General features: G+C 49.5%; 1 protein-coding gene across 2 annotated transcripts in view; it reads left to right on the plus strand.

The window, feature by feature from the left end:
• The window catches only part of TFR2 (transferrin receptor 2), a 49,690-nt gene that overhangs the window by 22,773 nt on the left and 2,024 nt on the right, over positions 1–24,893 (plus strand). For both annotated transcript variants that reach the window (XM_038768979.1, XM_038768978.1), the window contains exons 9-17: positions 5,997–6,175; positions 7,458–7,577; positions 9,700–9,782; positions 10,757–10,820; positions 11,418–11,485; positions 11,658–11,734; positions 14,729–14,813; positions 22,194–22,421; positions 23,560–23,700. In XM_038768979.1, the coding sequence (XP_038624907.1) occupies positions 5,997–6,175; positions 7,458–7,577; positions 9,700–9,782; positions 10,757–10,820; positions 11,418–11,485; positions 11,658–11,734; positions 14,729–14,813; positions 22,194–22,421; positions 23,560–23,700 (1,045 nt within the window). The remainder of the gene's footprint in view (positions 1–5,996; positions 6,176–7,457; positions 7,578–9,699; positions 9,783–10,756; positions 10,821–11,417; positions 11,486–11,657; positions 11,735–14,728; positions 14,814–22,193; positions 22,422–23,559; positions 23,701–24,893) is intronic.

A 24,893-nucleotide genomic window follows, 5' to 3' on the forward strand; every position in this document is an offset into this window, starting at 1 on the left:
AATAAAATAAATAGAATAGATATGTACAAGTAAAATAAATAGAGTAATAAATATGTACAAACATATATACATATATACAGGTGCTGTGGGGAAGGGAAGGAGGTAAGGCGGGGGGGATGGAGAGGGGGATGAGGGGGAGAGGAAGGAAGGGGCTCAGTCTTTTTAACACATGTCAGTGTTTGACACCTAGTAATCAATCAATCAATCAATCATATTTATTGAGCGCTTACTGTGTGCAGAGCACTGGACTAAGCGCTTGGGAAGTCCAAGTTGGCAACATATAGAGACAGTCCCTACCCAACAGTGGGCTCACAGTCTAAAAGGGGGAGAAGCGCTTAACAAATACCATTCCAATATAAAATAAAAGGACGCATTCCCTGCCCACAACGAGCTTACAGTCTAGAGGACGAGCTTTCAGGCTAAGGAAGATGGGGTGACAGGAAGTGGGGGTGTAGGGAAATGCAATCGGTCGATCAGTGGTACTAAGCGCAGAGCACCGGTCTGATGGTGACGATGATGATGGTATTTGTTAAGCGCTTACTATCTGCCAAACACTGTTCTAAGCGCTGGGGTAGCTACGAGGTAATCAGGTTGTCCCACGTGGGGCTCACAGTCTTCATCCCCATTTTCCAGATGAGGGAACTGAGGCTCAGAGAAGCAGCCTGGCTCAGTGGAAAGAGCCCGGGCTTTGGAGTCAGAGGTCATGGGTTCAAATCCCGGCTCTGCCAGTTGTCAGCTGTGTGACTTTGGGCAAGTCACTTCATTTCTCTGGGCCTCATTCATTCATTCAATCGTATTTATTAAGCGCTTACTGTGTGCAGAGCACTGTACTAAGCTCTTGGGAAGTCCAAGCTGGCAACATCTAGAGACGGTCCCTACCCAACGGTGGGCTCCCAGTCTAGAAGGGGGAGACAGAGAACAAAATAAAACATATTAACAAAATAAAATAAATAGAATAAATATGTACAAATAAAATAGAGTAATAAATATGTACAAACATATATACATATATACAGGTGCTGTGGGGAGGGGAAGGAGGTAAGGCAGTGTAGAAAGAAGCAGCGTGGCTCAAGAGAAGCAGTGTGGCTCAGTGGAAAGAGCACAGGCTTTGGAGTCAGAGGTCATGGGTTCAAACGCCGGCTCTGCCAATTGTCAGCTGGGTGACTTTGGGCAAGTCAGTTAACTTCTCTGTGCCTCAGTTACCTCAACTGTAAAGTGGGGATTAAGACTGTGAGCCCCCTGAGCGACAACCTGATCACCTTGTAACCTCCCCAGTGCTTAGAACAGTGCTTGGCACATAGTAAGCACTTAATAATAAATGCCATTATTAAGGCGGGAGGATGGCGGGGGGGAGAGGAAGGAGGGGGCTCAGTCTGGGAAGGACTTCTGGAGGAGGTGAGCTTTCAGTAGGGCCTCAGTCACCTCATCTGGAAAATGGGGATGAAGACTGTGAGCCCCCCGAGTGACAACCTGATCACCTTGTAACCTCCCCAGCGTTTAGAACAGTGCTTTGCACATAGTAAGCGCTTAATAATAAATGCCATCATTAAGGCGGGGGGAGTGGGAGGGGGAGAGGAAGGAGGGGGCTCAGTCTGGGAAGGCCTCCTGGAGGAGGTGAGCTCTCAGTAGGGCCTCAGTTACCTCATCTGGAAAATGGGGATGAAGACTGTGAGCCCCCTGTGGGACAACCTTGTAACCTCCCCAGCGCTTAGAACGGTGCTTTGCACCTAGTAAGCGCTTAATAAATGCCATCATTATTATTATTATGAGGGTCAGGGGTTGTGTAGCGCTTAGCCACAGGGCTTGGCACCTAGTCAGCGCTTGGCGGAAACCACCATTATTCAGGGCGAGGGGAAGGTGGCCCGTGCGAGGAAGAGGGGAGAGATTACAGCTTCTGGACCGTAGTAAGCGCTTAACAAATCCCAGCGTGGCTCAATGGAAAGAGCCCGGGCTTTGGAGTCAGAGGTCATGGGTTCGAATCCCGGCTCCACCACATGTCAGCTGGGTGACCTTGGGCAAGTCACTTAACTTCTCTGAGGCCCAGTTCCCTCATCTGTCAAATGGGGATTAAGACTGTGAGCCCCACGTGGGACAACCTGATCACCTTGTATCCCCCCCCAGCGCTTAGAACAGTGCTTTGCACATAGTAAGCGCTTAACAAATGCCATTATTATTATTATTATTATTATTATAATTATCGTTATTTAACCCTCTCCTGGTTCTGGAGAAGAGAGGGCAAGGACGGCGAGGCTGAAGTTCTGTTCTTGGGCAGCAGGGGGCAGCAGGCCCCAGCAACCTACTGAGCACTTACTATTCATTCATTCATTCAATCGTACTTATTCATTCATTCATTCAATCGTATTTATTGAGCGCTTACTGTGTGCAGAGCACTGGACTAAGCGCTTGGGAAGTCCAAGTCGGCAACATAGAGAGACGGTCCCTACCCAACAACGGGCTCACAGTCTAGAAGTGCTTACTGTGTGCACAGCACTGGACTAAATTCTTGGGATTTATTTACTTGTCCATATCTATCCTATTTATTTTATTTTGTTAGTATGTTTGGTTTTGTTCTCTGTCTCCCCCTTTTAGACTGTGAGCCCACTGTTGGGTAGGGACTGTCTCTATATGTTGCCAATTTGTACTTCCCAAGCGCTCAGTACAGTGCTCTGCACATAGTAAGCGCTCAATAAATACGATTGATGATGACGATGATTGAGCGCTTACTGTGTGCAGAGCACTGTACTAAGCGCTTGGGAGGTCCAAGTCGGCAACATCTAGAGACGGTCCCTACCCAACAACGGGCTCACAGTCTAGCAGGGGGAGACAGACAACAAAACCAAACATGTGAACAGGTGTCAAGTCGTCAGAACAAAAAGAATTAAAGCCAAATGCCCGTCATTACTATGTGCAGAGCACTGGAATAATCATTCATTCATTCACTCAATCGTATTTATTGAGCGCTTACTGTGTGCAAAGCAGTGGACTAAGCGCTTGGGAGACTGTGAGCCCGTTGTGGGCAGGCACTGTCTCTATTTCTTGCTGAATTATATTTCATTCATTCAATCGTATTTATTGAGCGCTTACTGTGTGCAAAGCACTGGACTAAGCGCTTGGGAGACCGTGAGCCCGTTGTGGGCAGGCACTGTCTCTATTTCTTGCTGAATTATATTTCATTCATTCAATTGTATTTATTGAGCGCTTACTGTGTGCAAAGCACTGGACTAAGCGCTTGGGAGACCGTGAGCCCGTTGTGGGCAGGCACTGTCTCTATTTCTTGCTGAATTATATTTCATTCATTCATTCATTCAATTGTATTTATTGAGCGCTTACTGTGTGCAGAGCACTGGACTAAGCGCTTGGGAAGTACAAGTTGACAACATATAGAGACGGTCCCTACCCAACAGTGGGCTCACAGTATACTCTCCAAGCGCTTAGTACAGTGCTCTGCAAACAGTAAGCACTCCGTAATAACAATAATGATGGCATTTGTTAATCAATCAATCAATCAATCGTATTTATTGAGCGCTTACTGTGTGCAGAGCACTGGACTAAGCGCTTGGGAAGTACAAATTGGCAACACATAGAGACAGTCCCTACCCAACAGTGGGCTCACAGTCTAAAGCACTTTGTTAAGTGCTTACAATGTGCAAAGCACTGTTCTAAGTGCTGGAGTGGATTGGGTTGTCCCATGCGGGGCTCACAGTCTTAAACCCCATTTTACAGATGAGGCAACTGAGGCCCAGAGAAGTGAAGTGACTCGCCCAAAGTCACACGGATGACCAGCGGCGGAGCCAGGATTCGAACCCATGACCTCTGACTCCCAAGCCCGGGCTCTTCCCACTGAGCCATGCTGGGGATGAATAGTAAATACTATTGAATTAATAGAACAGCAAATAGACACATTTCTGACAACAGTGAGCTCGATTATAGTATCTATTAAGCGCTTACTAAGTGTCGGGCAGTGTACTAAGTGCTAGGGTGGATAGGAGCAAATCGGGTTGGCCGTAGTCCCTGCTAGGGGCTCACACTCTACTGAGCGCTTGGGAAAGTACGATATAGCAGAGATGGCAAACAATCAATGGTATTTATTGAGCGTCTACTATGTGCAAAGCACTGTTCTAAGGCGCAGTAAAGCCCATCTGGGAGCGACACACCTGTCTCAGGGACAGGTGTATCCTCACATCCCCGAGGATCGCCCCAGTTCTCCCCTGATCCTCTAATAATGATAATAATTACGGCATTTGTTAAGTGCTTACTATGTGCCGGGCACTGTACTAAGCGCTGGGGTGGATACAAGCAAATCAGGTTGGACACAGTCCTTGTCCCACATGGGGCTCACCGTCTTATTCCCCATTTGACAGATGATGTAAACTGAGGCCCAGGGAAGTGAAGTGACTTGCCTAAGGTCACACAGAAGGCAAGCGGCAGAGGCGGGATTAGAACCCAGGACTTTCTGACTTCCGGTCCTGTGGTCTGTCCACTCTGCCATGCTGCTTCTCTAGACTGCAAGCTCATCGTGGGCAGGGAATGTGTCTATTGTTGGATTGTATTCATTCGTTCATTTACTCATTCATTCATTCGTATCCCAGCTCTACCACATGTCTGCTGTGTGACCTTGGGCAAGTCACTTCACTTCTCTGAGCCTCAGTTCCCTCATCTGTAAAATGGGGATTAAGACTGTGTGCCCCACGTGGGACAACCTGATCACCATGTATCCCCCCAGCACATAGTAAGCGCTTAACAAATGCCAGCATTATTATTATTATTATTCGTTCATTCAGTCATATTTATTGAGCGCTTACTGTGTGCAGAGCACTGTACTAAGCACTTGGGAGAGTACAACACAACAATAAATAGACACATTCCCTGCCCACAACGAGCTTATAGTCTAGAGAAGCACTAGAGAAGCAGCGTGGCTCAGTGGAAAGAGCCCGGGCTTTAGAGTCAGAGGTCACGGGTTCAAATCCCGACTCATCCGCATGTCTGCTGTGTGGCCTTGGGCAAGTCACTTCATTTCTCTGAGCCTCAGTTACCTCATATGCAAAATGGGGATTAAGATTGTGAGCCCCACGTAGGGCAACTTGATCACCTTGTATCCCCCCCAGTGCTTAGAACAGTGCTCTGCACATAGTAAGCGCCTAACAAATGCCATTGTTATTATTATTATTATTAGAGGGGGAGACAGACATGAACAGAAATAAATAAATGACAGATGTGGACGTTTAAGTGGTGTGGGGCTGGGATGGGGTGGGGGATGAATAAAGGGAGGAAGTCAGGGCGATGCAGAAGGAAGAGGGAGAAGAGGAAAGGGGGGCTCAGTCTGGGAATAATAATAATAATAATGGCATTTATTAAGCGCTTACTATGTGCAAAGCACTGTTCTAAGCGCGGGAAGGCCTCTGGGAGGAGATGGGCCTTCAAAAAGGCCCTGAAAAGAGGGAGAGGGAGCGTCTGTCGGATTTGGCCAACTTGTTGCCAAATATGTTATACGTTGCCAACTTGTACTTCCCAAGCGCTTAGTCCAGTGCTCTGCACACAGTAAGCGCTCAGTAAATACGACTGAATGAATGAATCAGTGAATTTGGGGCGGGATGGCGTCCCAGGCCAGAGGCAAGACGTGGGCTAGAATAACAATAATAATAATGGCATTTGTTAAGCGCTTACTATGAGCAAAGCACTGTTCTAAGCGCTGGGGGCGGGGGGAATACAAGGTGATCAGGTTGTCCCACGCGGGGCTCACGGTCTTAATCGCCATTTTCCAGATGAGGTAACTGAGGCTCAGAGAAGTGAAGTGACCTACCCAAAGGTCACACAGCAGGCACGTGGCAGAGCCGGGATACGAACCCATGACCTCTGGCTCCAAAGCCGGTGCTCTTTCCACTGAGCCACGCTGCTTCTCCCAAGCGCTTAGTACGGTGCTCAGCATGCGGTAAGGACTCAATAAATACGATTGACTGACTGGACCCCCCCCCACCTTTGACTCCCACCCTGTCCAGGAGGCTGTCCGGCCCCAAGGCCCCCCGGGAGTGGAAGGGGCGCCTCTCCGGGACCCCGTATAGCCTGGGCCCAACTCTGACCACCACGGGGGCCCAGCTCCGCCTGGTCGTCAACAACCGCCGCACGTCCACCCCCATCAACAACATCTTCGGCTGCATCGAGGGGCGTTCGGAGCCCGGTAACCCCAACCCCCGGCCCCCCCCGGGGCGCGGAGCCCCTCCGCCAACCCGGAGACCCTCCAGAGAGTCTGGGGGTCAGGGGTTGCCCGAGGCGGGTGGGATGGATGGGGACCCCATCCTTAGGGGGGGACTGGACGGATGGGACTCCGTCCCCCCGGTCTCCCTGGAGGCACAGAGGAGGAGGGGTCTTCAGAGGGGCAGGGGGCACACTGCCAGTCAGGCTATCGTATTTATTGAGCACCTAATGTGGGCAGAGTACTGTACTAAGCACTTGGGAGAGTCCAATAAAAGACGCAGCAGGCACATTCCCCGCCCACAGTGAGCTTCCAATCTAGAGGGAGGCTGGGGCCCACAGACTCAGGAGAAGCGGTCCCTCCGGCCCCGCTTCCCGCTCCCCGGGAACGATGCCCCCAATCCTGACTCCCAACATCCCACCCTCATCCCAGGCCTCATCCCGTTTCCCACCGGGGCCTCAAAGCCCCAAAATGGGCCCATCCCGCCCCCCCCGCCCCAGTATCATTCATTCATCCACGAGTCAGAAGTCATGGATTCAAATCCCACTTCCGCCAAATCAGCTGTGTGACTTTGGGCAAGTCACTTCACTTCTCTCGCCCTCAGTTCCCTCATCTGGAAAATGGGGATTAAGACTGTGAGCCTCCCATGGGACAGCCTGATCACCTTGTAACCTCCCCAGTGCTTAGAACAGTGCTTTGCACATAGTTAGTGCTTAATAAATGCCATCATAATCATCATCATCAGGAGGCCTTCCCAGACTGAGCCCCTTCCTTCCTCTCCCCCTCGTCCCCCTCTCCTTCCCCCCCATCTTACCTCCTTCCCTTCCCCACAGCACCTGTATATATGTCTATATGTCTGTACGTATTTATTACTCTATTTATTTATTTATTTTACTGGTACCTATCTATTCTATTTATTTTATTTCATTAGTACGTTTGGTTTTGTTCTCTGCCTCCCCCTTCTAGACTGTGAGCCCACTGTTGGGTAGGGCCTGTCTCTAGATGTTGCCATCTGGTACTTCCCAAGGGCTTAGTCCAGTGCTCCGCACACAGTAAGCGCTCAATAAATACGACTGATTGATTGATTGATCATCACTCGATCGTATTAATTGATTGATTGATTGATTGAGCATCACTCGATCGCATTAATTGAGCGTTTGGGAGTCCCCCCGCTCCTCCACCCCCAATTCCCCACCCCGTTTTTTTACCCCCAATGAGAAGTTGTCACCTCTTCCCCCTCCTTCCTTCTCCCGCCGCCCATCGCCAGATCACTACGTGGTCATCGGGGCCCAGAGGGACGCCTGGGGCCCGGGGGCCGCCAAGTCCGCCGTGGGGACGGCTATTTTGCTGGAACTGGTGCGGACTTTCTCGGCCATGGTGAGCAACGGTAAGGAGGGGACTGACCCTGGGGTCGGCGGGGCAGGGCGGGGGGCTACATGGGCTGGGGGCTTGGGGGAGACCCCCATGTCCCCCAACCCCTTCACCACAAGGCCACCCCGGGTTCTAGTCCTGGCTCCGCCACTTATCTGCTGGGCGACCTTGGGTAAGTCACATCACATCACTACTCTCCGCTTAGAACAGTGCTTGGCACATAGTAAGCGCTTAATAAATACCATCATCACTATTATTCTTTTAGACTGTGAGCCCACTGTTGGGTAGGGACCTTCTCTATATGTTGCCAACTTGTACTTCCCAAGCGCTTAGTACGGTGCTCTGCACACAGGAAGCGCTCAATAAATACAATTGATGATGATGATGATCACTAGATGTTGCCAACTTGGACTTCCCAAGCGCTTAGTACAGTGCTATGCACACAGCAAGCGCTCAATAAATACGATTGATGATGATGATGATCATTAGATGTTGCCAACTTGGACTTCCCAAGCGCTTAGTACGGTGCTCTGCACACAGCAAGCGCTCAATAAATACGATTGATGATGATGATGATCATTAGATGTTGCCAACTTGGACTTCCCAAGCGCTTAGTACGGTGCTCTGCACACAGCAAGCGCTCAATAAATACGATTGATGATGATGATGATCACTAGATGTTGCCAACTTGGACTTCCCAAGCGCTTAGTACAGTGCTCTGCACACAGTAAGCGCTCAATAAATACAATTGATGATGATGATGATCATTAGATGTTGCCAACTTGGACTTCCCAAGCGCTTAGTATGGTGCTCTGCACACAGCAAGCGCTCAATAAATACAATTGATGATGATGATGATCACTAGATGTTGCCAACTTGGACTTCCCAAGCGCTTAGTACAGTGCTATGCACACAGCAAGCGCTCAATAAATACGATTGATGATGATGATGATCATTAGATGTTGCCAACTTGGACTTCCCAAGCGCTTAGTACGGTGCTCTGCACACAGCAAGCGCTCAATAAATACGATTGATGATGATGATGATCACTAGATGTTGCCAACTTGGACTTCCCAAGCGCTTAGTACAGTGCTATGCACACAGTAAGCGCTCAATAAATACAATTGATGATGATGATGATCATTAGATGTTGCCAACTTGGACTTCCCAAGCGCTTAGTACAGTGCTATGCACACAGCAAGCGCTCAATAAATACGATTGATGATGATGATGATCATTAGATGTTGCCAACTTGGACTTCCCAAGCGCTTAGTACGGTGCTCTGCACACAGGAAGCGCTCAATAAATACGATTGATGATGATGATGATCACTAGATGTTGCCAACTTGGGCTTCCCAAGCGCTTAGTACAGCGCTCTGCACACAGTAAGCGCTCAATAAATACCACTGAATGAATCACTTCTCCGGGCCTCGGTTCCCTCGTCTGTCCAATGGGGATGAAGACCGGGAGTCCGAAGGACCGGGATTCTCATCCCGGCTCTGCCGCTTGGCTGGGTGACATTGGACAAGTCGCTTCGCTTCTCTAGGTCTCAGTGCCCTCATCAATCAATCAATCAATCAATCAATTGTATTTATTGAGCGCTTACTGTGTGCAGAGCACTGTACTGAGCGCTTGGGAAGTACAAGTTGGCAACATCTGTACAATGGCGATGAAAACTATGAGTCCCCACGTGGGTTGGGGACTGTGTCCAACCCGATTAGCTTATAGTCACCCAAGTGCTTAGTGCAGAGCCTGGCACCTAGTAAACGCTTAATGAATACCCAATAATACGATAATAATAGTAACTACAATGATATGCAGCGTGGCTCAGTGGAAAGAGCCCGGGCTTTGGAGTCAGAGGTCATGGGTTCGAATCCCGGCTCCGCCAATTGTCAGCTTTGGGCAAGCCACTTCACTTCTCTGGACCTCAGTTCCCCCATCCGTAAAATGGGGATGAAGACTGTGAGCCCCCCGGGGGACAACCTGATCACTTTGTAACCTCCCCAGCGCTTAGAGCAGTGCTTTGCACATAGTAAGCGCTTAATAAGTGCCGTTATTATTTGTTAATATAAAAATTATTATTATTATTATTATTATTATTATTATTATTAAATACCATGAAAACCCAACCCCACCAGGCTTTCAGCCTCGCCGGAGTCTGCTGTTCGTCAGCTGGGACGCCGGAGACTTTGGCAGCGTCGGTTCCACGGAATGGCTGGAGGTGACTGGGGGCTGGGGAGCCTGGGTTCGGGGGGACTGGGATGGAGTCAGGATGGGAAGCAAGAACCTCTGGATTCAGGGAAGGCCGCGGGAGCTGGGGGGGATGGCAGGCGGTGGAAGTTGTGGCCCTGGATGTGGGATGGGGGAACGGACGGTGGCGTTTATTATCTTCTACTAATCGCTTAGTACAGTGCTCTGCTCGTCATCATCATCATCAATCGTGTTTATTGAGCGCTTACTATGTGCAGAGCACTGTACTAAGCGCCTGGGAAGTACAAATTGGCAACACATAGAGACAGTCCCTACCCAACAGTGGGCTCACAGTCTAAAAGGGGGAGACAGAGAACAAAACCAAACATACTAACAAAATAAAATAAATAGAATAGATATGTAATCATCATCATCATCATCAATCGTATTTAGTGAGCGCTTACTATGTGCAGAGCACTGTACTAAGCGCCTGGGAAGTACAAATTGGCAACACATAGAGACAGTCCCTACCCAACAGCGGGCTCACAGTCTAAAAGGGGGAGACCGAGAACAAAACCAAACATACTAACAAAATAAAATAAATAGAATAGATATGTAATCATCATCATCATCATCAATCGTATTTATTGAGCGCTTACTATGTGCAGAGCACTGTACTAAGCGCCTGGGAAGTACAAATTGGCAACACATAGAGACAGTCCCTACCCAACAGCGGGCTCACAGTCTAAAAGGGGGAGACAGAGAACAAAACCAAACATACTAACAAAATAAAATCAATAGATATGTAATGGGCAGGCAATGTCTGCTCACTGTCCTAGCGTCCTCTCCCGAGCGCTTAGTCCAGTGCTCCGCACATAGGAAGCGCTCATGAATCAATGATTAGGAAGCACTCAATGAATTCGATTGAACGAATGATTAGTCAGAGATCAATAAATACCGCCGACGGATTGACCGACTGAGGAATCCCCGGGCTTCCCTTCCCAGGGCTACCTCACTGTGCTGCACCTCAAAGCCGCCGTCTACGTGAGCCTGGATAATGCTGTCCTAGGTAATGACAATAATAATGGCATTTATTAAGCGCTTAATATGCATAAAGCACTGTTCTAATAATAACAATAATAATAATGTTGGCATTTGTTAAGCGCTTACTATGTGCAAAGCACCATTCTAAGCGCTTGGGGGGATCCAAAGTGATCAGGTTGTCCCACGTGGGGCTCACCGTCTTCATCCCCATTTTACGGATGAGGGAACTGAGGCTCAGAGAAGTTAAGTGACTTGCCCAAGCTCACCCAGCAGACATGCGGCGGAGCCGGGATTCGAACCCATGACCTCTGAAGCGCTGGGGAGGTTACGAGGGGATCCGGTTGTCCCACGGCGGGGGGCTCACAGTCTTCATCCCTATTTTCCAGATGAGGGAACTGAGGCCCAGAGAAGTGACTTGTCCAAGGTCACCCAGCTGACAATAGGCAGAGCCGGGATTCGAACCCCGGACCCGACTCCAAAGCCCGGGTTTTTTCCACCGAGCCGCGCCGTAGGGGGTGTTGCGGAGGGGGAGGTCATCCCCCCCACCCTGAGACCCTCCCTCTCCACAGTGAGACCCCCCCACGGGCCTGACCTGTCCTTCCCCCTCCTCTCCGCCCCTCAGGAGATGACCAATTCTACGCCAAGACCAGCCCTCTCCTCGTCAGCCTCATTGAGAGTGTCCTCAAGCAGGTGCGGGGGGAAAAAGCGAGTGGGGGGCCAGAGGCAGGAGGGGGGAGGACCCCGAGAGGATGGAGGGAGGGGGAGGAATTGGGGGGTGGGGGTCCAGCAAGTCGCGGGGCTGGGCCGAGCGGGAGGCGACCCACTAAGGCCCTTTCCCCCCCATTCCCTCTCACCTGCCCAGGTGGACTCCCCCAACCGGAGCGGCCAGACCCTCTATGAGCAGGTGGTGTTTCCTGATCGCAAGTGGGAGGCAGAGGTGTAAGTTGCGGTGGGGTTTGCAGGACGCCTGGGTCTCTGGAGTAGGGAGGGAAAAAGCCACGCGGCCTAACGGACGGAGCCCGGGCCGCGGAGCCAGCTTGCTCTTCCCAAGCGCTTAGTACAAGTGTTCTGCACACAGTAAGCGCTCAATAAATAGGATTGATTGATTGATTAATAATAATAACTCTCCCAAGCGCTAAGAGGGACTTGGGTCCTGATCCCGCCTTCGCCTCTTGCCTGTGTCACCTAGGGCGAGTCGCTTCCGTTCTCCGTTCCTCGGTTTCCTCACCTGTGAAAAGGGGATTCGTTACCTGCAGTCTCTCTTCCTTAGACTGTGCGCCCCGTAATATAATAATCAGTTCAGTGCTCTGCACACAGTAAGCGCTCAATAAATACTATTGATGATGATAACGGCATTTGTTAAGCGCTTACTAGCCCGCTGTTGGGTAGGGACCGTCTCTAGGTGTTGCCGACTTGTACTTCCCAAGCGCTTAGTACAGTGCTCTGCACACAGTAAGCACTCAATAAATAGGATTGGTTGATTGATTGCCAAGCGCTGGGGGAGATACAAGGTCATCAGGCTGTCCCTCGTGCGGCTCACAGTTTTAAAATCCCCATTTTACAGATGAGGGAACTGAGGCCCAGAGAAGTGAAGGGACTTGCCCAAAGTCACCCAGCTGACAAGTGGCGGAGGCAGGATTAGAACCCGTGACCTCTGACTCCCAAGCCCGGGCTCTTTCCACTGAGCCACGCTGCTTCTCTATGTATCTACCCCATAATAATGATGGCATTTGTTAAGCGCTTACTGTGTGTAAGCCACAAGTCACTTCACTTCTCTGCGCCTCAGTTACCTCATCTGTAAAATGGGGATTAAGACTGTGAGCCCACTGTTGGGTAGGGACTGTCTCTATATGTTGCCAATTTGTACTTCCCAAGCGCTTAGTACAGTGCTCTGCACACAGTAAGCGCTCAATAAATACGATTGATGATGATGATGATGATGTGTGAAGCACTGTTCTAGGCGCTGAAAGTGATCTGGTTGTCCCACAGGGGGCTCCCAGTCTTAATCCCCATTTTACAGATGAGGGAACTGAGGCCCAGAGAAGTGAAGGGACTTGCCCAAAGTCACCCAGCTGACAAGTGGCGGAGGCGGGATTAGAACCCGTGACCTCTGACTCCCAAGCCCGGGCTCTTTCCACTGAGCCGCGCTGCTTCTCTCCGTATCTACCCCATAATAATGATGGCATTTGTTAGGTGCTTACTATGTGTAAACCACAAGTCACTTCACTTCTCTGGGCCTCAGTTACCTCATCTGTAAAATGGGGGATTAAGACTGTGAGCCCACTGTTGGGTAGGGACTGTCTCTATATGTTGCCAACTTGTACTTCCCAAGCGCTTAGTCCAGTGCTCTGCACACAGTAAGCGCTCAATAAATATGATTGATGATGATGATGTGTGAAGCACTGTTCTAGGCGCTGAAAGTGATCTGGTTGTCCCACAGGGGGCTCCCAGTCTTCATCCCCATTTTCCAGATGAGGTAACTGAGGCCCAGAGAAGTGAAGGGACTTGCCCAAAGTCACCCAGCTGACAAGTGGCGGAGGCGGGATTAGAACCCGTGACCTCTGACTCCAAAGCCCGGGCTCTTTCCACTGAGCCACGCTGCTTCTCTGTTGTGTGGGATCGGGAATATGGGCCGGTGGATAGAACCCGGAAGAACCGTTAGGTTGCAGATGATGGCAGAGGACAGGACATTCGGGAGAAAATCTATCCATGGAGTCGCTATGAATCGGAATGACTCGACTGGCACTTAATGACACTGACACTTCTAGACTGTGAGCCCACTGTTGGGTAGGGACCGTCTCTAGATGTTGCCAGCTTGTACTTCCCAAGCGCTTAGTCCAGTGCTCTGCACACAGTAAGCGCTCAATAAATATGATTGATTGATTGATTAATAATAATAACTCTCCCAAGCGCTAAGTCCAGTGACCCGCGCACAGTAAGCGCTCAATAAATACAATAATAATAATGATGGCATAGAGAAGCAGCGTGGCTCAGTGGAAAGAGCCCGGGCTTTGGAGTCGGACGTCATGGGTTCAAATCCCGGCTCCGCCAACTGTGTGACTTTGGGCAAGTCACTTCACTTCTCTGGGCCTCAGTGCCCTCGTCTGTAAAATGGGGATGAAGACTGTGAGCCCCCCGTGGGACAACCCCATCACCTTGTAACCTTCCCAGCGCTTAGAACAGTGCTGTGCACATAGTAAGCGCTCAATAAATGCCATCATCATCATCATCATCACTTCACTTCTCTGGGCCTCAGTTACCTCATCTGTAAAATGGTGATGAAGACTGTGAGCCCCCCGTGGGACAACCCCATCACCTTGTAACCTTCCCAGCGCTTAGAACAGTGCTGTGCACATAGTAAGCGCTCAATAAATGCCATCATCATCATCATCACTTCACTTCTCTGGGCCTCAGCGCCCTCGTCTGTAAAATGGGGATGAAGACTGTGAGCCCCCCGTGGGACAACCCCATCACCTTGTAACCTTCCCAGCGCTTAGAACAGTACTGTGCACATAGTAAGCGCTCAATAAATGCCATCATCATCATCATCACTTCACTTCTCCGGGCCTCAGTGACCTCATCTGTAAAATGGGGAGGAAGACTGTGAGCCCCCCGTGGGACAACCTGATCACCTTGTATCCTCCCCAGCGCTTAGAACGGTGCTTTGCACATAGTAAGTGCTTAATAAATGCCATTATTATTATTATCATTATCATTATTATTATTATTATCATTATTATTATATTGCCTATATAATAATATATAAATAACATTAATAATAATTATTATTATTAATTAATAATATTGTAATACAATATAATATATAATATAATATTATAATAATAATTAATAATAATATGTAATAATAGTGATATTATATATTATTATATATTATTGCCTCCGCCCACAACCTCCTCCCCCTGTCCCCACCAGGATCCGGCCCCTGGCCATGGACAGCAGCGCTTACTCCTTCACCGCCTTTGGTGGCGTCCCCGCTGTGGAGTTCTCCTTCACTGAGGTGAGCACCCCACCCTCCCTCCCCCGGGCCCTGAGGCGGCTCCCCCAAAATAAGAATAGTCATCGCGGTATTCAATCAATCAATCAATCAATCAATCAATCGTATTTACTGAGCGCTTCCTGTGTGCAGAGCACTGTACCAAGCGCTTGGGAAGTACAAGCAGCAGCGTGGCGCAGCGGAAAGAGCCCGGGCTTTGGAGTCAGAGGTCATGGGTTCAGACCCTGGCTCCGCCACTTGGCAGCTGTGTGACTTTGGGCAAGTCACTTCACTTCTCTGGGCCTCAGTTCCCTCATCTGCAAAATGGGGATTAAGACTGGGAGCCCCATGTGGGACAACCTGATCACCTTGTAACTTCCCCGGAGCTTAGAACAGTGCTTTGCACATAGTAAGCGCTTAATAAATCATCATCATCATCAATCGTATTTATTGAGCGCTTACTGTGTGCAGAGCACTGTACTAAGCGCTTGGGAAGTACAAATTGGCAACATATAGAGACAGTCCCTACCCAACAGTGGGCTCACAGTCTAAAAGGGGGAGACAGAGACCAAACATACTAACAAAATAAAATAAATAGAATAGATATGTACAAATAAATTAAATAGAGTAAAAAAATATGTACAAACATATATACATATATACAGGTGCTGTGGGGAAGGGAGGGAGGTAAGATTGGGGGATGGAGAGGGGGACGAGGGGGAGAGGAAGGAAGGGGCTCAGTCTGGGAAGGCCTCCTAGAGGAGGTGAGCTCTCAGAAGGGCCTTGATAAATGCCATTATTATTAGTAGTAGTACAAGTTGGCAACATATAGAGACAGTCCCTACCCAACAGTGGGCTCCCAGTCTAAAAGGGGACTATTCGTTCAGCCGAGCACTGTACCGAGCGCCGGGATGGATGCCTGATCGTCGGGACTCAGCGGGGACTCCCGGTTGACCGGGGCTTGACCCCCCATTTTGCAGTTGAGGAAACGGAGGCCCAGAGAGGTGAACTGAGTCACCCTAAGGCACCCAGCAGGGAAGTGGCAGAGCCGGGATTAGAACCCAGGTCCTCGGGCTCCCAGGCCCGGGCTCTTTCCACTAGGCCCCACTGCTCCTCCAAGACCGTTTCGATCGTCCCGTCCCGCTTCTAGACTGTGAGCCCACTGTTGGGTAGGGACTGTCTCTATATGTTGCCAACTTGTACTTCCCAAGCGCTTAGTACAGTGCTCTGCACACAGTAAGCGCTCAATAAATATGATTGATGATGATATGTTGCCAACTTGTACTTCCCAAGTGCTTAGTACAGTGCTCTGCACACGGTAAGCGCTCAACAAATACGATTGATTGATTGATTCATTCATTCATTCAATCATATTTGTGGAGCGCTTACTGTGTGCCGAGCACTGGACTAAGCGCTTCTCCAGCCCCAGAGTTTCTCTGCTCTGCGCCTCCATTCAATTAATTAGTAGGATTTACTGAATAGGAGAAGGAGCGTGGCTCAGTGGAAAGAGGATGGCCTTTGGAGTCCGAGTTCATGGGTTCTCATCCCGGTTCTGCCAATTGTCAGCTGTGTGACTTTGGGCAAGTCACTTCACTTCTCTGGGCCTCAGTTACCTCATCTGTAAAATGGGGGTTAAGACTGTGAGCCCCACATGGGACAACCTGATCAACTTGTAACCTCCCCAGGGCTTAGAACAGTGCTTTGCACGTAGTAAGCGCTTAATAAATGCCATCATTATTATTATTGTGAGGGTCAGGTGTTGTGTATTATTATTATTATATTAATCATATTATATTATAATATTATTATCTCTAGGGCTCAAAGCACTGTGCTAAGTACTCAGGAGAGGGCCTACCAACTCCTCCAGCCCCTTACAGCTCTTCGCTCCCCTTTCCCTTTTCACTCATTCATTCAATCGCATTTATTGAGCACTTACTGTGTGGAGAGCACTGTACTAAGCGCTTGGGAAGTCCAAGTTGGCAACATAGAGAGACGGCCCCTACCCAACAACGGGCTCACAGTCTAGAAGGGGGAGACAGACAACCAAACAAAACATGTAGACAGGTGTCAAAGTCGTCATAACAAATATAATTAAAGCTATATGCACATCAAGGCCCTGCTGAGAGCTCACCTCCTCCAGGAGGCCTTCCCAGACTGAGCCCCTTCCTTCCTCTCCCCCTCGTCCCCCTCTCCATCCCCCCCATCTTACCTCCTTCCCTTCCCCATAGCACCCGTATATATGTATATATGTTAGTACATATTTATTACTCTATTTATTTATTTATTTATTTTATTTGTACGTATCTATTCTATTTATTTTATTTTGTTAGTATGTTTGGTTTTGTTCTCTGTCTCCCCCTTTTAGACTGTGAGCCCACTGTTGGGTAGGGACTGTCTCTAGATGTTGCCAATTTGTACTTCCCAAGCGCTTAGTACAGTGCTCTGCACATAGTAAGCTCTCAATAAATACGATTGATGATGATGATGATCATTAACAAAATAAATAGGATAGTAAATACATACAAGTAAAATAAATAGAGTAATCAATCTGTACAAATATATATACAAGTGCTGTGGGGAGGGGAAGGAGGGAGGGCAGGGAAGAGGAAAAAGGGGGCTCAGTGTGGGAAGGCCTCCCGGAGGAGGTGAGCTCCCAGTAGGGCTCTGAAGGGAGGAAGAGATCCCAAGACTCCTTGGTAGTAATAATAATAATAATAATAATAATACTTGTTAAGCGCTTACTACATGCCAAGCAATAATACTTGTTAAGCGCTTACTACATGCCAAGCGCTGTTCTAAGTGCTGGGGTAGATAGATACAAGTTAACCAGGTTGGACACAGTCCCTGCCCCACTATTACAATAACACTAATAATAATGATGGCATTTGTTAAGCGCTTACTATGCGCCAGACACTGTGCTAAGCGCAGGGGTAGATACAAGCTAATCAGGACGGACACAGTCCCTGTCCAACATGGGGCTCACACTCTTAATCCCCATTTTACAGAGGAGGTGACCGAGGCCCAGAGAAGTGAAGTGACTTGCCCAAGTTCACACAGCAGACATGTGGTGGGCGGAGGCAGGATTAGAACCCAGATCCTCTGACTCCCAAGCCTGGGTTCCATCCATTAAGCCACACTGCCTCTCTGGTAATAATACTCATTATAGTATTTGTTAAGCATGTTACTATGTGCTGAACGCTGGGGCGGATTTGATACAAACAGATCGGTCAATCAGTCGTACTCACTGAGTGCTTACCGTGTGCAGAGCTCTGTACTAAGCGCTTGGGAGAGTCCAATATAACAGAGTTGATAGTCACGTTCCCTGCCCACAATAAGCTTCCAGTCTAGAGGGGGAGACAGACATAAATACAAAGAGAGAAATGACGGATAGAGATGTAAATTCTGTGGAGCTGAAGGAGGGGCGATAATTGCATCGTTATCTTGTCCTCTCCCAATAATAATAATAATAATAATAATAATAATAATGGCATTTATTAAGCGCTTACTATGTGCAAAGCACTGTTCTAAGCGCTGGGGAGGTTACAAGGTGATCAGGTTGTCCCACGGGGGGCTCACAGTCTTCATCCCCATTTTCCAGATGAGGTAACTGAGGCCCCGAGAAGTGAAGTGACTTGCCCAAAGTCACCCAGCTGACAATTGGCAGAGGCGGGATACGAACCCATGACCTCTGACTCCAAAGCCCAAGCTCTTTCCACTGAGCCACGCTGCTTCTCTAAGTGCTCAGTACAGTGCTCTGCACACAGTAAGCGCTCAGTAAACACGACTGATCGATTGGAGCAAATCCAAGAAGGGAGTGGGAGAAAGGGAGCTAACGATGGTATTAGTTAAGTGCTTACTATGTGCCAAGCACTGTTCGAAGTCTGGGGCCTCCCAGTCTCAGTTGTGGGGGGGAACGGGTATTGAAGCCCCATTGGACGGATGAGGAAACTGAGGCCCAGAAAAGTGACCTCATTCGCCCCGTCCCGCCCGGCCCACGTCCTCCCCCTGGCCTGGAATTCCCTCCCTCTGCCCATCCGCCAAGCTCGCTCTCTTCCTCCCTTCAAAGCCCTACTGAGAGCTCACCTCCTCCAGGAAGCCTTCCCACCCTGAGCCCCCTTTTTCCTCTCCTCCTCCCCACCCCCTTCCCTACCTCCTTCCCCTCCCCACAGCACCTGTCTATATGTTTGTACCGATTTATGACTCTATTTATTTTCCTTGCACATATTTCTATTCCATTACTATATTTACTACTATATTACTATAGTATATTACTATATATATATAGTATAGTATATTACTATATTTACTACTATTACTATATTTACTACTACTATTACTATTTGTTAATGATGTGCATCGAGCTTTAATTCTATTTGTTCTGACGACTTGTCACCTGTCCACGTGTTTTGTTCAGTTGTCCGTCTCCCCCTTCTAGCCTGTGAGCCCGTTGTCGGGTCGGGACCGTCTCTTTATGTTGCCGACTTGTACTTCCCAAGCGCTTAGTCCAGTGCTCTGCACACAGTAAGCGCTCAATAAATACGATTGAATGAATGAATGAATGAAGTGACCCATCCAAGGTCTCACAGCGGGCAAGGGCCGGGTCATACTACTTTTCTGGCCCGTGCCCCCGCCATGGACGGGGAACATCTCCATTTAATAATAATAATAATAATAATAATGCTAGTATTTGTTAAGCGCTTCCTATGTGCCAAGCACTGTTCTAAGCACTGGGGGGGATAACAAGGCAATCAGGTTGTCCCACATGGGGCTCACAGTCTTAATCCCCATTTTACAGATGAGGTAACTGAGGCCCAGAAAAGTCAAATGACTTGCCCAAAGTCACCCAGCTGACAAGTGGCAGAGCCAGGATTAGAACCCATGACCTCTGACTCCCAAGCCCGTGCTCTTTCCACTGAGCCACGCTGCATCCCTAAATAATGATGGTATTTGTTAAGCACTTACTATGTGCGACGCACTAAGTGCTCACTGTACCTTGCTCTCGCCCGTCCCGCCATCGACCCCCGGCCCACGTCATCCCCCGGGCCTGGAATGCCCTCCCTCTGCCCATCCGCCAAGCTAGCTCTCTCCCTCCCTTCAAGGCCCTGCTGAGAGCTCACCTCCTCCAGGAGGCCTTCCCAGACTGAGCCCCTTCCTTCCTCTCCCCCTCGTCCCCCTCTCCATCCCCCCATCTTACCTCCTTCCCTTCCCCACAGCACCTGTATATATGTATATATGCTTGTACATGTTTATTACTCTATTTATTTATTTATTTTACTTGTACATTTCTATCCTATTTATTTTATTTTGTTGGTATGTTTGGTTCTGTTCTCTGTCTCCCCCTTTTAGACTGTGAGCCCACTGTTGGGTAGGGACTGTCTCTATGTGTTGCCAATTTGTACTTCCCAAGCGCTTAGTCCAGTGCTCTGCACATAGTAAGCGCTCAATAAATACGATTGATTGATTGATTGATTGGGGGGGATACAAGGTGATCAGGTTGTCCCACGTGGGGCTCCCGGTCTTCATCCCCATTTTCCAGATGAGGGAACTGAGGCCCAGCGAAGTGACTTGCCCAAGGTCACCCAGCTGACAAGTGGCGGAGTTAGAATTCAAACCCACGTCCTCTGACTCCCAAGCCCGTGCAGTTTCCACTGAGGCACGGTCCATTGTCAAGCAATCAATCAATCAATCAATCAATCATATTTATTGAGCGCTTACTGTGTGCAAAGCACTGTACTAAGCACTTGGGAAGTCCAAGTTGGCAACATCTAGAGACAGTCCCTACCCAACAGTGGGCTCACAGTCTAAAAGGGGGAGACGGAGAACAAAACAAAATTGTCCTTTCCCAAGCGCTTAGTCCAGTGTTCTCCCTCCGAGGTGCATCTTAGAGAAGCAGCGCGGCTCAGTGGAAAGAGCCCGGGCTTTGGAGTCAGAGGTCATGGGTTCAAATCCCGGCTCCGCCAACTGTCAGCTGGGTGACTTTGGGCAAGTCACTTCACTGTGCCCCAGTTCCCTCATCTGTAAAATGGGGATTAAGACTGTAAGCCCCACGTGGGACAACTTGATCACCTTGTATCCCCCCCCCAGCGCTTAGAACAGTGCTCTGCACATAGTAAGCGCTTAACAAATGCCATTGTTATTATTATTATTATTCACTTCTCTGTGCCCCAGTTCCCTCATCTGTAAAATGGGGATGAAGACTGGGAGCCCCCCGTGGGACAACCTGATTACCTTGTATCCCCCCCAGTGCTTAGAACAGTGCTTTGCACATAGTAAGCGCTTAACAAATACCATCACTTCCCAAGCGCTTAGTACAGTGCTCTGCACATAGTAAGCGCTCAATAAATACGATTGATGATGATGATGATGATCATCGTAAGTGCTTAATAAATGCCATTATTATTATTATTATTATCTAGCTTGATTTCTATTTATTCTGATGACTTGACACCCGTCCACATGTTTTGTTTTGTCGTCCGTCTCCCCCTTCCAGACTGTGAGCCCGCTGTTGGGTAGGGACCGTCCCTAGATGTTGCCGACTTGTACTTCCCAGGCGCTTAGTGCAGTGCTCTGCACACAGTAAGCGCTCGATAAATCCGATTGAATGAATGAATGTTCCGCGCGCAGTAGGAGCTCAGTAAATGCCGCGGAGAAGGCGCGTGGCTCAGTGGAAAGAGCCTGGGCTTTGGAATCAGAGGTCATGGGTTCAAACCCCGGCTCTGCCAATTGCCAACTGTGTGACTTTGGGCAAGTCACTTCACTTCTCCGGGCCTCAGTTGCTTCATCTGTAAAATGGAGATGAAGACTGTGAGCCCCATGTGGGACAACCTGATCACCTTGTAACCTCCCCAGTGCTAAGAACAGTGCTTTGCACATAGTAGAGAAGCAGCGTGGCTCAGTGGAAAGAGTACGGGCTTTGGAGTCAGGGGTCATGGGTTCGAATCCTGGCTCCGCCACGTCTGCTGTGTGACCTTGGGCAAGTCACTTGACTTCTCTGAGCCTCAGTGACCCCATCTGTCAAATGGGGATGAAGACTGCGAGCCCCACGTGGGACAACCTGATCACTTGGTATCCTCCCATCATCATCATCAATCGTATTTATTGAGCGCTTACTGTGTGCAGAGCACTGGACTAAGCGCTTGGGAAGTACAAATTGGCAACGTCTAGAGACGGTCCCTACCCAACAGCGGGCTCACAGTCTAAAAGGGGGAGACGGAGAACAAAACCAAACATACTAACAAAATAAAATAAATAGAACAGTGCTTTGCACATAGTAAGCGCTTAACAAATGCCAACGTTATTATTATTATTATTATTTAAGCGCTTAAAAAATGCCATTATTATTGTTATTATTATTATTATAAATGCGACCGAGCGGCCGACCGTCCGTCCGGCTTCCCTCCGCAGGCCGGCCAAGCGTACCCGTTCCTGAACACCAAGGAGGACACGTACGACAACCTGAACGGGGCACTGTTTGGGCGCCTGCCGGCCGTGGCCCGGGCCGTGGCGGCGGTGGTGGGTCACCTGCTGATCCGCCTCAGCCACGACCACCTGCTGCCCCTCGACTTCGGCTGCTACGGCGACGTGGTCCTGCAGCACATCGGCAGGCTCAACGAGTTCTCCGGCGAGCTCAAGGTGCGAGGGCGAGGCCTAACCGCCCACCGGGCCGCCCGCCCGTCCGTCGAGGGCGTCGGGAGAAGCAGCGTGCCTCAGTGGAAAGAGCCCGGATGGAGCACTTGGGGACTACGGGGCGGTTGGTAGCCGCCACCCCTTCCCTCAACCCCGCCGGGGAGACCGCTGATGTGTTCAAATAAATTAAAAGAGGGGGGGAAAGCCACCAAACGTAAAGCTGCGGTCAGAATTACCGTCATTCATTCATTCAACCGTATTTATTAAGTGCTTACTGTACTAAGCGCTTGGGAAGGACAAATCGCCAACATATAAAGACGGCCCCTACCCAACAACGGGCTCACAGTTTAGAAGGGCCAAACATATATGCCAGTATCGCGTAACCAAAGCAATCGTGCGTATAACCGGAAAAGAATAAAAACCACCTTAATTTAATGGCTTCTGCGGTGATGAAGAGTTTGGCTGAATCACAGGGACAGGTGCCTTAAAAATAACTTGAGAGCATTTGGCATTTTCAGTTGCAGTAGATTCGCAGATCAGCGATGAGCCGCAAAAAGCCCTTTAAAAATGGCTTTAAATGGAGCACCGTCGGCGGGTGATGTACCAGAGTGTTGAGGGTCTGCAGACCCAAGGGCGGAACGTAGGGGGGATAGTGTCGGGGATGAGAGGTTAGTCAGGGAAGGCTTCCCAGAGGAGGTGGGATTTTTAGGAGGGCTGTGAAGGGGCATGGAGGCAGACCCGCCCCGACCCTAACCCTTCGGCTCTTCTTCCTCACTCCCTCCTCCACCAGGTCCCTTCATCCCAGGGATCCTGGCTTCCCACCACTGGGTCCTTCAATCGATACTATTTATTGAGCGCTTACCGTGTGCAGAGCGCTGTACTAAGCGCTTGGGAAAGGTTGGCAAAGTAGCTCCTCTCCCTGCTGTCCTCCAGAGACCAAGCCTCCCTTGGCCTCCGCGATCCCCAGAATCCCCGGTTCCCCTCTTTTAGACTGTGAGCCCACTGTTGGGTAGGGACCGTCTCTATCTGTTGCCAACTTGTAGTTCCCGAGCGCTTAGTACAGTGCTCTGCACGCAGTAAGCGCTCAATAAATACGATTGATGATGATGATGACGACCCCCGCCACCTCTCTCCTTCCCGCCAGGCCCGAGGCCTCACCCTTCAGTGGATGTACTCGGCCCGTGGCGACTACAACCGCGCGGCGGAGAAACTGAGGAAGGAGATCTACAGCTCCGAGGAGAGCAACGAGAGACTCATGCGTTCCTACAACGTCCGCATCATGCGGGTGAGACCGCCGGAACGGACGGGGACCGGGCCCCTGACCCCTCCGACCCCCCCCCCCCCCGTCACTCTGGGTCACCTTGTCCATTACTGGATAAAAAGAAGTCAGGTGGACGCAGTCCCTGCCCCACACAGGGTTTGCGGTCTTAATCCCCATTTTACAGATGAGGTAACTGGGGCACAGAGAAGTTAAGTGACTTGCCCAAGGTCACACAGCAGACAAGTGGTAGAGCTTTAGGGTAGCTCCTGTAAGGAAAAAATGATCACCTCCAAATTCTAGGCACTCACTAAACTGCCTCTCTTCCGTCCCCTTTTCTCCCGGATCCTGGCCTCTGCCTGTCCCTACACTCTCTCTTTCCCTGTCCTCATTCCTCTTCTTCCTCCTCCTCTGGTTTATCCCTCTTTCTGCAACTCCCCTCCCCCCATCATTCTCCCCTTCTCCCTTTCCTATCTCCTTTTCCACTTTTTCCTTTCCTCTTCTTCCCTCCTTCCTTCCTTTTCCACTTTTTCCTTTCCCTTTCCCCTTCTTCCCTCCTTCCTTCCTTTTCCACTTTTTCCTTTCCCTTTCCCCTTCTGTCCTCTTTCCTTCCGTCGCTTCCTCTCTTCTTTCCTAGCCTTCTTTCTCTTCTCCCTTTACCTTTCCTCTTCCCCAGCCTACTTTCTCTTCTTCTTTTTCCTTTCCTTTCTTCACACGTCCCTCTTCCCTCCCTTTCTGCCCCTCACCCAACTTTCCCAGTCTCCAAGTCCCTTTCCCACTCCCTTTGCTTTCTGCTTCTCCCTCTCCCCTCCCCATCCTTCTTTCTCTTCTTCCTTTTCCTTTCCTTTCTTCAGACGTCCCTCTTCCCTCCCTCTCTGCCCCTCACCCAACTTTCCCAGTGTCCAGTTCCCTTTCCCACTCCCTTTGCTTTCTGCTTCTCCCTCTCCCCTCCCCATCCCTCCTTTTTCCTGCCGGCCGCCTTGATCATCATCAATCGTATTTATTGAGCGCTTACTATGTGCAGAGCTCTGCACTAAGCGTTTGGGAAGTACAAATTGGCAACATCTAGAGACAGTCCCTACCCAACGGTGGGGTCACAGTCTAAAAGGGGGAGACCGAGAACAAAACCAAACATACTAACAAAATAAAATAAATAGAATAGATATGTACAAGTAAAATAGAGTAATAAATATGTACAAGCATATATATATATACATTCA

Source organism: Tachyglossus aculeatus, chromosome Y4, assembly GCF_015852505.1.
Source record: "Tachyglossus aculeatus isolate mTacAcu1 chromosome Y4, mTacAcu1.pri, whole genome shotgun sequence".
Classification (NCBI taxonomy): domain Eukaryota; kingdom Metazoa; phylum Chordata; class Mammalia; order Monotremata; family Tachyglossidae; genus Tachyglossus; species Tachyglossus aculeatus.